Source organism: Zootoca vivipara, chromosome 9 (genome assembly GCF_965207765.1).
Source record: "Zootoca vivipara chromosome 9, rZooViv2.hap1.1, whole genome shotgun sequence".
NCBI lineage: Eukaryota > Metazoa > Chordata > Lepidosauria > Squamata > Lacertidae > Zootoca > Zootoca vivipara.
The window spans coordinates 39,272,183-39,284,536 of record NC_142592.1 but is presented as its reverse complement, the minus strand read 5'-3'; the positions used below and the strand labels follow the sequence as shown (position 1 = coordinate 39,284,536).

General features: G+C 42.8%; 1 protein-coding gene across 5 annotated transcripts in view; it reads left to right on the top strand.

Annotated features, from left to right (window-relative positions):
* AGBL3 (AGBL carboxypeptidase 3) overlaps positions 1 to 10,612 on the top strand; it is a 36,819-nt gene extending 26,207 nt beyond the window's left edge. For 4 of the 5 annotated variants that reach the window (XM_088651990.1, XM_035128513.3, XM_088651993.1 and 1 more), the window contains 7 exons: positions 857 to 950; positions 2,464 to 2,535; positions 2,884 to 3,060; positions 4,487 to 4,517; positions 5,485 to 5,696; positions 5,933 to 6,188; positions 9,150 to 10,612. In XM_088651990.1, coding sequence (XP_088508116.1) covers positions 857 to 950; positions 2,464 to 2,535; positions 2,884 to 3,060; positions 4,487 to 4,517; positions 5,485 to 5,696; positions 5,933 to 6,188; positions 9,150 to 9,399 — 1,092 coding nt within the window. In that variant the 3' untranslated portion in view covers positions 9,400 to 10,612. The remainder of the gene's footprint in view (positions 1 to 856; positions 951 to 2,463; positions 2,536 to 2,883; positions 3,061 to 4,486; positions 4,518 to 5,484; positions 5,697 to 5,932; positions 6,189 to 9,149) is intronic. The other variant, XM_088651991.1, reaches the window with a different exon arrangement.
* Positions 10,613 to 12,354: the final 1,742 nt, after the last annotated feature.

Sequence of the window (12,354 nt, the reverse complement as noted above, 5' to 3'; positions counted from 1 at the left end):
ATTATACAAATACTCTGAACTCTTTCCTCTCCCCCTTCTAATTCTTGAAAGGGTGCTGCTCTCCTCTTTGATATTGCAATTGCAATACTGCATGGGTTGTCAGCATGTCACAATACAAGCAGGGCAGCTAGCAGGCATTTGTGGCATTTGGACAGAGGCAGGAAGGCGCACATTTCAGGTTAGGACATAGTCTCAGGTGTTGCCACTTGCCTCCCTTTCCTATGCTGTGCTGCTGTTTGCTTCCCAGACCAAAGCCAAACTACATCAGAGACACTAAGCAGAGGTTACACTATCCCATACTTCACTGCTATGATGTTTATGTGGCATGCATTTTGAACATTTCCTCCTGTGCTTTGAAACTCCAGTCTATAGCTAACAGTTTGCCAAGAAAAAGGTTAGCAATGAAATATTATACAGGTTTTTTTAGCTGGAATGATAGTTTCTAAATAAGTAATTACATCCATAGGATGATAAAATAAGCCTTAAAGGCTGAAGAACTACTTTAGACATTGCATACACCAAAATCTTGCAAGCACACAGATCCTAAACTTTTGGGGTATAAAGGCTAATTTGTTCATTTGGTGCAAGGATATGCTTGCACAACAAAACTTCCCCACCCATCCCATCATGTGTGTCCTGCATCATCCTCAATTCTGCTCCAAAACCTTAGCACAGGGGGGGAGGAGAGGGACGGAAGTGCCACAGCACAAACCTATGCTGACAGAGCAAGTTAATTAGCGCTGCATTGGATATAACTCTACAGTTCAGTGCTTCTTTACAACAAATTAATTTCAGACTTCGGGTGGGAAGTTTAATAATATAGTAACAATGTATTTGCCTCCTTTTAATCTTCCAGTCAAAAGCCTTAGCAGGGCTTCATGAACTCCTTAGAGAAACTAACTCAATTGCAGAAGGTAAACTTCATGAAATGTCGTTTGATTCCCAAACAGGTAAGAGATAACATGGACAAAACGGTCCATGAACATGTGAACCTTTTTGTTTGAAAAATTAATATAGGTATTTACAAAGTTGTTAGAAAAGAATTAATTTGTTTTAGCCATAGTAATCATCAGTGCAGATACAGTGTCATGCCGTTAAAGCAATCCATGAAAGGGAAAGAGGAATTCATGAACTGAGTAGTATCTGTGAGGCTATGGCATGCTTCTAGAACATTGCATCTACACTGGACAATAGAATGGTGGCATGCAGATTGCAGCCTCTGCTTTTTGTTCCCTATTCAGACCAGTATACAGAACAATTACAAAGGACGGTTACAGCAGAAGAACTGGGATTTAACAGCAACTAACATTGCATTTCTCATATCTTTTATGGGAAGCTCTTCTTACACTATATGAAAAGCATTTTCTCCCATTTGATAAAGTTTTCTAGAAACTGGAGTGTGCTTTATATTCCCTAAATATTTAGAATACTTCTAACTGGATACTTTCTAAACTTCCCATTCTATGCATTAGCATTAAATTGGAAACACAGAAAGCATTTGGGGGTAGGGGAAGGTAGCATGTTGCAGAAGATTTGCACATCCTTGGATTGTGCTATTCCTTCACCTTCCCTCCTTCCCTTTAATTCCTCCAGCCTTCCAAATGGTCTGCTGGGAAATAAGCACGTACTGCACATGGAGTATGTGAGATAATGGATGCTCTGAATCAGTACATGAGTGATCTCAGAAACTCTAGGTTGCCATGCCCTAAGCTTTACAGCTTGGTTTAGCCTGTTATCTGATACATGTTCATATGTACGTATCACCTTCTCGGTCTGCTTGATGATATTCATATCAGTAGACTGATATGAAAAGTCAGCCAACAAGAAAACAGAAGGATCTCAGTCTTTCTCAGACAATCATTGGAGGAGGTTGTAGCATAGGATATTTCCAGATCATGCAGTACCTGGCCATTCACAGTTTCATTCAATATGGCTGCAGGACAAAGACTTAGGCTCATATGATTTCATATGATATGTTTTTCTTAAATGTTTCTTGGTTGTTAAATTTTAGTGAATATTACCAAACTGTATAATTCTTTATAACAACATATAATGCTCTGGGAAAGCAACTAATATTTTTCATGTGTTTCCATATTTGCTAATCCTTTCTTGGTAACCTATACAATTCCTAGGACTTGTATACAGTGCTGATACAGTACTGAATATGTAACAACATTGTCATTTGGCTGTTTGGTTCTTTGACTCCCACCATTCCCCAGAGAATAGATTTCCTAGACATTCTTTAGAATGCCTTATTTTTGTACTTTGCCTGTAAATAGGCATGCATGCCATCTAAGGACATCTAAAGACAAGTATCCAATAAAGTTGACTCTAGTCCACAAAAGCTTGTTAGCCTTTTAAGTTGTCACAAAACTCCTTCTCTCTTTTCTATAAAAGTTAAATGTGTATTCTTTCTGAGATTCATTTTATGATCAATTCATGACAGTTGTGGCCCTCTTTCAGATTCTATGCAAGATGAACAAAATAAATATACAGTTCAGTACGTCAGTCATTACTTTCCTGAACAAGGATTAAGTAAGTTACTCATATCTTTAATTCATATAATCTTGTGTCTAGACACAGGTTATACTGTATGTGCAATTATAGGCAATACAATGAAAGTCATGTACTGTATTACGTAAAATAGAGATTTTACAGCCTGATCCTATGCATGTTCACTCACAGTTTCCACTAAGTTCAATAGGGCTTGCTTTCAGGGTGGAGTGCATTGGAAGACAGTTTTAGAGCATAGAGAATGAGTTAATGGAGATGTACACCAGAAGTATAAATTCATGCAAGCAAGAATAAACTCATAAATTTTATATTTTGTCCAACCCTTTAACATAATACTCTATGTCTGGTTCTGGCCTTTTTTCCCTACAGATATTGGCTGGGACATAGCCCAACCTTTGAAGCACATCATCTCACAGAGACTTTTTCTGCCTCCTGCCATCCTTGACCAGATGTGCAACACACCAGTAAGGCACCAAGGTGCACTCTCAGGTTGCAAACTTCCTAGGGTGGAAAATATGAAAAAAGAAGCAAAGATTCCACAAAGAAGTAAGTCAACTGAATACTTGGGGATATACTGTGGTCTAAACCACTGAGCCTCTTGGGCTTGCCGATCAGAAGGTTGGCGCTTCAAATCCTAAACTGGGTGAGCTCCCGTTGCTCTGTCCCAGCTCCTGCCAACCTAGCAGTTCAAAAGCATGCCAGTGCAAGTAGATAAATTGGTACCACTGTGGCAGGAAGGTAAACGGCATTTCTGTGCGCTCTGGCTTCCGTCACAGTGTTCTGTTGTGCCAGAAGCTGTTTAGTAATGCTGGCCACATGACCTGGAAAGCTGTCTGTGGACAAACGTCGGCTCCCTCAGCCTGAAAGTGAGATGAGCGCCGCAACCCCATAGTTGCCTTTGACTGGACTTAACCATCTGGGGTCCTTTACCTTTCCCCCCCTTTTTACTGCACTACAGTTCTTTCTATGAAAGCCCTGGACACATTTGGGGGGGAGGTGCTGCACATTTGGCTCCTCACACCACCCTGTTGGCCCTGTGGCTGGGATCTGATCTGAATGATTTGCTGGGCATAAGGAAACTTTACAGAGGGGAAAAGCAGGGCCCGCTCGCCCATTGATTCTAGTGGCGCCGGGTTGCGCAGAGGGGCGCCCCAGCAAGTGGGGGAGCTGCGCGGCGGCCTCCCTTTTCCGCCCTGCAGCGCCCACCTTCCAATGCTTGTCGCTTGCCGCTGCTGCTGCCTGGTCTGGCGCCACTCTGGCTCCGGCTTTGCCTCGGGCTGGCTGGAAGCACGTGTAAAAGGCGGCCAGCTGCGCGCCCGGCCCAGCTCCGGCTCCTGCCGCGGTGGCGGCAGCGGCTCCAGCTGTGCTGCTGCCGGTGCCGCAGTAGAGCCCCACGAGCAAGACACCCCGCGCCGGGAGCGAGGCCACAGGCACCACTGAGCCGTCGGGCGCCGCTAGCGCCTCGCTCTGCAGCGCCCACCTTCCGGCGCTTGTTGCTTGCTTGCTGCTGCTGCTGCCTGGTCCGACGCCGCTCCGGCTCTGCCTCGGGCCGGCTGGAAGTGCGCGTTAGAGGCGGCCAGCTGCGCACCCAGCTCAGCTCTGACTCTGGTTCCTGCCGCGGCGGCGGCAGCTCCGGCTGCGTTGCTGCCGGTGCCGCAGTAGAGCCCCACGAGTGAGACGCCCCGCGCTGGCAGCGAGGCCATGGGCACCCACCGAGCCCCACACAGCTCATCCTGCGCACTCTGTGCAAGGCCAGGACTGGAGAGGACTGGGACTGGAGAGGTAAGAGCCCAAAGGAAGCTGGAAGGACTGGGGGGATTCAACTCTGGCAAATGGGGGGGGCGCTGAAGGGATCTTCGCACCAGGGCGCCGGGTATGCTTAAGACGGCCCTGGGGAAAAGGTTATTTCATATAAAGGAAGCATTTCCTGAAACATTTTCAGTAGCATATTATTTTTCTTTTCTACTTACAGCCTCTCTGATACAAGTGGAGGGTCTTCCTAGGTAGGAAAACTTATTATTTGTTTTCAGCAATCTTCCATGTGTATTTCTCAGTCACGTTCTTTATGATTTGGGGTTGGAAAGAGTGTAACATCCTTCTTGTTTTTAGATTTCTAAAAAATTATTATTCAGACGGGCCAACCAGCTCTTCTTGATGTGCTTAATGCTTTTATTGGATGATGATGATGAAAAATTATATACAGTGGTACCTCAGTTTTCTAACATCTCTGTTGATGAACATTTTGGTTTTTGAACACACCTTGGAAGTAAATGCTAGAGTTTTCGAATACACCTTGGAAGTCGAACATGCCACGCGGCTTCCACTGAGTGCAAGATCCTGAAGCCTAGCTGTCGGCTGTTGAGTTTTCGAATGTTTCAGAATTTGAACCATCTTCTGGAACGGATTACGTTCGAAAACCGAGGTATCACTGTACCACCCTTTATCAAAATATCCCAGGGTGATGTACAACACACATTACAGAACATCAAAGATAAAAACATAATAAAAAGCATAATAAAAAGCATAATAAAAAGCATCCTGACAGACAGCCCAATAATAAAATAGTCAATTTAAATGCCAACTTTTTGTGCATTCTTAAAAAAAAAAATCTGCACAAAACAGGGTGGAATGGATTTAAGATGACTGAGTGCTAAAAGAACAGGTTTAGGTTAATCTGTCTATCCCTAATTAGAAGAGTACCGAACTCTTCTGTTGAACTCAATGGCATTTTGCGATGCTTAACTTAGGATGGATTGTGCCCTGTGTCATGTCACCAGTGCGCTATGTCTTAAAATGACAAACTAAAGCTTAAACTAAGACACTGTATTTTATTTTTATTTGTGAATGCTAAATTGTATAGCAATTCTTTATTAAACAAGCATTTATATATCATCTTGGATTTTATACTGCAATCACTACTTCATTTGATGTATTTCTTTTATTTTATTCTGTGGCTTTAATCTGTTTCAGCTCTCTGGTTCTGTCTCGGGCAACTGCAGAAAATAACACTGAAAGGGGTTGTGTCACATTGGAGTTAGGAGAAAAAGAAGTACAAACCATGGCCCTGACTCAAGACACACATTTTAATTCTTTACATAACAAAGCTACAACTTGGCGATTAGAGAAGTGTCAAACTGGAAGAGCCACTAGTTGCAGAGAGAAGACATCTTTACAAGCAAAAGGTTTCTTTCCCTCCTTCATCATTGAAATTACTAGCATGGATGTTAGTATGGATGTTGCAGCATGTCATCAGAATTCCCATAATGGTCCCCTGTTCTACTCCTCTGCTGTGTTTATTTCTATATCTCCTCTAATCTATTAATGAATGTTGGGGCTAAGCCCTGAGAGTTGTAACTCAGATTGATCTCTGGAACAAGTAATAATTTACAGGATTTTTTATTTTTTATTTTGATCCCAGATTTTCTTGACAACCTGAAACACAATTTAGATGACAAAGAAAGGAAAATAAAGGAGAAATCACCAGCAAGCAATGTTAAACCTGACAGAAACAATGGAGCAAACCATGAAGGAAGTTTTAGACTCAGTGAGTCCTCTCATACACAAGATTTTCTACAACTCTCCTTACCTTTGGTGTCAGAAGGAAAGTATAGGCAAGTCACTGAAAAATACCAGAGGAATGAACAGCAACCTAAGTTGTCCTTAGGTCGGCCTCGGTAAGTAAACAAGACTGCCTGTTCCATGCAACATTCGGTGTGTCTGTTCTGACAAGATGCTTTAGCATTAAACTGTATTGTAGGTTGTGCTCTCTGAACACAGCACGCTATGCGAAGGAAGAATCTGATGCCAATATTGCACCTGAGACAGTGTAGCCTGCACTGCCCATGCTGCTTCCACAATTGCTACTCTTCGTCATTCACAGGCATCTTCTGCACACTGGGGGAAACCAATGTACCAAGAGAGCTTAAACTCTTCCATGCCAATATGCCCCAAGAATTCATGTTGCCACTCAGTGGGACCCCATACTCTCTGGGTGGAGTTATTTCAGTCTCCCAATAGCATGCATGACTATTCTATGAGAGTTTGAATTTTCTGTTCCAATGCTTAAGAAGCCCCTTGATACAGATGGTCAGTGGGCTGGTTCATACATCACACTTAGACATAGTTTGTTTTAAACCACGGCTTAATCATGAATGTGCCTTCTATTCCTCCCTGCAAATGTAGCTTGTCCCACCCTTGAGGGTATTGTTCCTGGCACAAACAAACCATAGTATGCATTGCAGTATTGTGCAAACCTAGATCATAATTTGTTTCTTTTATTATTATTATTTTTAAAAAACCACACAGGTTTTCTTCAAACAAACTCTGAGTGGTAATATTTATTTATTTATTTCATATATCAGTCACATTTCTTTGCCATGGCAACTCAAAGTGACTTACAAAATGACCAGAAAAAAACCCAAAGACAACAACCCACATATATACATTAAAACCAAAGAGAAAGAATACATTAAAATATCTCTCCCGCTCTAAAAAGCAGTAGATAGTTAAGACCCAAATGCCTGGTTAAAAAGGAATGCTTCTACCTGGCATCTGAAGGTATGTAATGACAGTGCCAGACAAGCCTCCTTGGGGAGAGTATTTCACAAATGGGAAGCCACCATTGAAAAGGCCTGTTCTTGTATTGCCCGTCTCCTGATCTCCCGTGGAGGGGCACACAAAGAAGGACCTCAGATGGTGACCACAGTATCTGGGTCAGTTCATGCAGGGAGAGACATTCCTTGAGGTATTGGGAGTCCTGAGTTACATAAGGCATTAAAGTCAAAACCAGAAATTTAAATTGGGACCATAAACCAATTGATAGCCAGTGCAGTCAGGCCAGGATTGGTTTTATGTGCTCAGACCTTCTTGCCCCAGTGAGCAACCTGGCTGCTGAATTCTGCACTAGCTGAAGTTTCTGAATCATCATCAAAGGCACCCCAACGTATAACACATTGCAGTAATCTCACTCCGAGAGGTTACCAATGCTTAGACAACAGAAGTTAAGTTATTCCTATCCAGATACGGGCATAGTTGGGCCACCAGCTGATAGAAGGCGCTCTGCACCACAGAGGCCACTGAGCTTCAAGTGATGGCAATGAATCCAGAAGTTTCCCCAAGCTACATACCAGCTCCTTCTAGGGTAATGTAACCCCATAAAGAGCAGGTCACTTCCCATCCATCCAGTCCATAACCAAGGCAAGACATTGGTCCAGCACATCCACTGCCACACCTGCAGATGTAAAGGCGTAGGAGAGCTGTGTGTCCTCAGCATATTGCTGACAATGTATTCCAAAACACCAGAAATTGGGCCTAGTACAGGTGTTCCCCCTTTACACCACCTTTTGGCAACACGGGGTTTTTATAAACGCGGGTGGCGCTGTGGGTTAAACCACAGAGCCTAGGGCTTGCTGATCAGAAAGTCGGCGGTTCGAATCCCCGTGACGGGGTGAGCTCCTGTTGCTTGGTCCCTGCTTCTGACCTAGCAGTTCAAAAGCACGTTAAAGTGCAAGTAGATAAATAGGTACTGCTACAGCGGGAAGGTAAACAGCGTTTCCGTGTGCTGCTCTGGTTCACCAGAAGCTGCTTTGTCATGCTGGCCACATGACCTGGAAGCTGTATGCCAGCTCCCTCGGCCAATAACGCGAGATGAGCACCGCAACCCCAGAGTCGGTCACGACTGGACCTGATGGTCAGGGGTCCCTTTACCTTTACAGGTGTTCCCCCTTTACCCCACCTTTTGGCAACACGGGGTCTTTTTTTATAAATGAGTATTTACATATAGGCAGATGTGGGTTACCTTACAAGAAGGCACAGAAAAGGTAAGGCAGTGGTGGTTCAAGAAACACTTTGGTGATGGTACATTTAGACATAGCTGCCAAGTCTCCCATTTTCCCTGGGAAATCCCCGTTTTTCCAGCTGTTCCTAGCTGAAAAAACGGATTTTTTTTTGTTTTTCCCCGGTTTATTCTGGCACGGCAGCCATTTTGGAACTGGGCGGAGCATGCTCAGAAGCGACTTTTGATGCTGCTCTGCCCAGTTCCAAAATGGCTGCAGTGCGACTTCTGGCGCGGCGGCCATTTTGGAACTGGGCAAAGCAGCATCAAAAGTCACTTCTGAGCATGCTCCGCCCAGTTCCAAAATGGCGGCAGCGCTACTTCCGGTCTGCTATTTTCGGCCCGGTCCCTTATTTCTCTGACAGCAACTTGGCAGGTATGCATTTAGATTAGATTTTTATAAAGATTATATTAGCCTAGTAGCACCCCACATTCTGGATTGACTGAACTAAGGTTCAGTACAGTAACAGAAGACCATGCCAGGAAGATGAAGGTTCATATTAGTCTTTATATGTGACTTTAGAGTGTTCAAAGCACGTCACATACATTTTCTCTTGAGATTACAGTAGTCCAGGGAACAAGTAACCACAGATTTTAGCAGCAACATCCTGAGGATTTACATTCTGATTTACTGGTTCTTGGAAACCAGTAAATAGTAATATAAATAGTTCTTTGAGAAGAAGCTGGTTTAAGAAGTAACATGTAAACAATAAATGGAGGCTGCCTGGTTGGGATGACAATTTAGTGGATTTGTCCTTCTGAGAGGGAGACTGAGACCAATTTCCTTTGTTTATCTGTGCAGACCTCGCTTGGCTACACTAATGAATACAAAAGAGAACCACAAGACACTTTTACTGAAACGCTGTGAGGATGATGAAGCATCCACTTCTACATCTCTACTGCACACTGGGTCAAAAATGCCAGTGAAAAAGTTACTGTGCCAAAGTGAGAGCAAGTTTTTTTCAAAGAGACGCAAAAGTGAGTGCCTAAATCACAGGCCTTCGATGCAAGACCTTTCAGCAACAACTGAGAGAATTTCCTTTCACGCTTAGAAACAGGTGCCATTTCTTTTGAGGCAACTAACAAGCCAATGCATACCACTGCAAAGGCTCTATCCAGATGTACAACCTGCAATGATATCTTCAGAAATTATTGCTTCAGTTCCTTGGATGTGGTGCTGAGAAAATGCAAAAAAAAAAAAAGTATCTTCATTGTAGAGCACTTGTGCCATGCGCAGGCTTGGAACACAGGAAACAAAAATATGCTGGAACATCACCCATGGGGCTTCTGTGACAGATAAAAACAGAACCAAAATATGAACTAGTTTGTTTATGTTTATTGCTGGCAAATTTTACAGGGAAGCAAATCTAGTCATTTTACTTTTGAATTTCACTTGCTTTAAAACTGATGCTATTTTAACAAAATGATTAACTGAAAAAGGAGGGTTGGGGTACTGTTTCTCAGTACTAAAACCTATTAGACAAATTAAAAAATCATAGTGGGGATCATAATCCAATCTTGCCTTAGATCTAAAAAGAGAAATAACAAATAATCCACAGGAATTGCTTTTCTACACTTAATCAAAATGATATTAAATTGGAGGTTCCAGTCAAGCACTGTATTATCCAGCAATCCTCTTACTAATGGCCAAGATCTACCTATAGTATCTACTAACAAGTGAGTCCCTTTTAGCAAAGGTTCCAGACATGTTAATTAAAAGTTTCCTTCTTGTAGGTTCAGCCATTTTATTGGTTCCTGATGGGTATGGGTGGATAAGTAGCCCTTTAACTTTGATACATAGGGTACATTCCCATTAGTTGCTTGAAATGCAGCAAGCTGCATTCACACGAAGTTATTCACACTAGAGCGGGAAGATGTCATCCCCTGACACGCAGGACCTTTTTGGTTTACCCACCCCTGCAACCCCCCTGGAACTCCTGTTCATTAAGCCATCATCTGTATCTGTGTGTTTATCTGCACCTGAGCAACAGCGGCTAGGGTAGGTTCACATTACTGTTTACTCAACACCCCATTTTCTAATCAGATTGAAGCTGGTTTAAGGGGGAAAACACATCAAACAGCATTTTCTTGACAGTATTTGTTAAGAAACTACAGGATCAATTTGCATTGTGGCTTAAGTTGTGAATGCAGCTTCAAAAATTAGTGGGAGAACACTGAATAAGTAAGCGGTAATGTGAGTTCTGTATACCCTTATTTTCTGTTCCAGAGGGAATGGGGAGATAAAACTTTAATTATTTCCCTCTCATTTTCTGTTTTATAGTTCTATTTGGCTGCTCTTAAAAATGGGGGAGGGGTGGATAATGCAAGACTTATACTGAATCCCACCCCCAGCTATGGGGTAAATTGGGAAAATGACATGGGTAAAGGATGAAAACTACCGGTACCTTTCCCCAGTGCCATAGTTCCAATCTGAATCCACAGGCTACATTTATCCTTTACAAAACTAAAGGAAGATCTCCCACTTGTTGGTATCCATCTGTCTTGAGAGACAATGGAGTGAGCCCCTGGGGGTGAAGTCAAACCTCTTTTCAGCAATGACGTGACCTCCCCAGGGTGTGTATGGAGGTCCTCAGCTACCCAGATGACAAAGAGCCCACTTAGCATTGCTGATGTGTGGTCCAAAGGAAATCAGTTTGGCACCAGCTTGGCTGCAGGAGTTGTGAGAAGGAGGTGTACAGGTGCCATCCAACCATCTTAAGAGAATTCATCACAATCCCCAGATTAATAGGCTAAAGCTGCACAATTCTATCAAAAGGCACAGAAGCTTTGAAAAGCCATATACTTGTGCACATTGGACAGGCTGGCGCTGCAATGGCAGTTGCATTTAATTTCATTATATTATTTATTGTCACAAACACTAGACTAGGGTGCTTAAGGTAGTACAAAAAACTCTTTGTTTCTGCTTTAAAACTTGGTAACTTACTTTTTACAGAGAATAATTAGGAAAACTATAAATTTTATAAGCTTGCTGGTATGAAAAAAGTAGGTAGGGGGGATCAAGTATACTCACAAAAAAAAAAGATTAGCAAATATCATTTTTCTCAAAGTGGGTAACAAAATAATTTCAAAAGATTTAAGTTGATAGCACACTTCAAATATCTGAAGGACTGTCACAGAGAAGGGCTGATAGTGGTAGGGATAGTGGTTCCCTGGACTTAAGCTTAACTTTAAATCTGAGACAGCCAATATGTTATTGGACTAAACACCCACAAGTTGTATATTAGATATGAAGAATTATGGGGGTTGTCATCTCGCAACAACTAGCGAGCACCATGTTGGTTACCCCCACCAGGGTCAGCCCAATTTGGTATTTTTGCACCTCAGGCAAACCACAAAATGGTGCTCCCCCACCAGGGAAGAAGGGGTGAGTGAAGATCTACATCAGGAAAAAGGGAATAAAAATCTACATGGGGATCTGCTGCCCCTGTGGATCTTGCTGCCTGAGGCTGTTGCCTCAACTGGCCTCATGGTTGGGCTGGCCCTGACCTCCACTTTGCATCAACAAAGTTAGGGTAGTTAGGAAGGGAAAGCAGACTAAATGTCCCATTGTTAGCATTGTGAGGGGCTTCATATTCAGTTGTGCATCATAGTGCTACAGGGCACTGCAATGCTGTGGTTAGCTGTGCTGGTCCAGTCTTCTTACAGGATATGCCCCCACTCCCTGCATTTTAGCACCTTGCTGCAATCCTCTTGCTGCAGCAAAGAAACCTGGGTACACCTGTGGATTGTTGTTTTTAGATTGGTACAATAAACTTTTTGAAATTTGCATTGATGAAACCAATGAATTCAAAAGAGCCAACTCTGATACCATTATGAGGAATTGCACTGAGATCCCACACAGGAGTGTGCAACATGCATGAAATGACAGGAAGGTGCAATGTGATGAGTATTTGTGTGTGTGTGTTTTAAGCACATATAAATCCGTATTGATTATAAATCAGTTACCACCGAAAGAGTCTGGAATTACTAGGATAAATTTGAGAGCA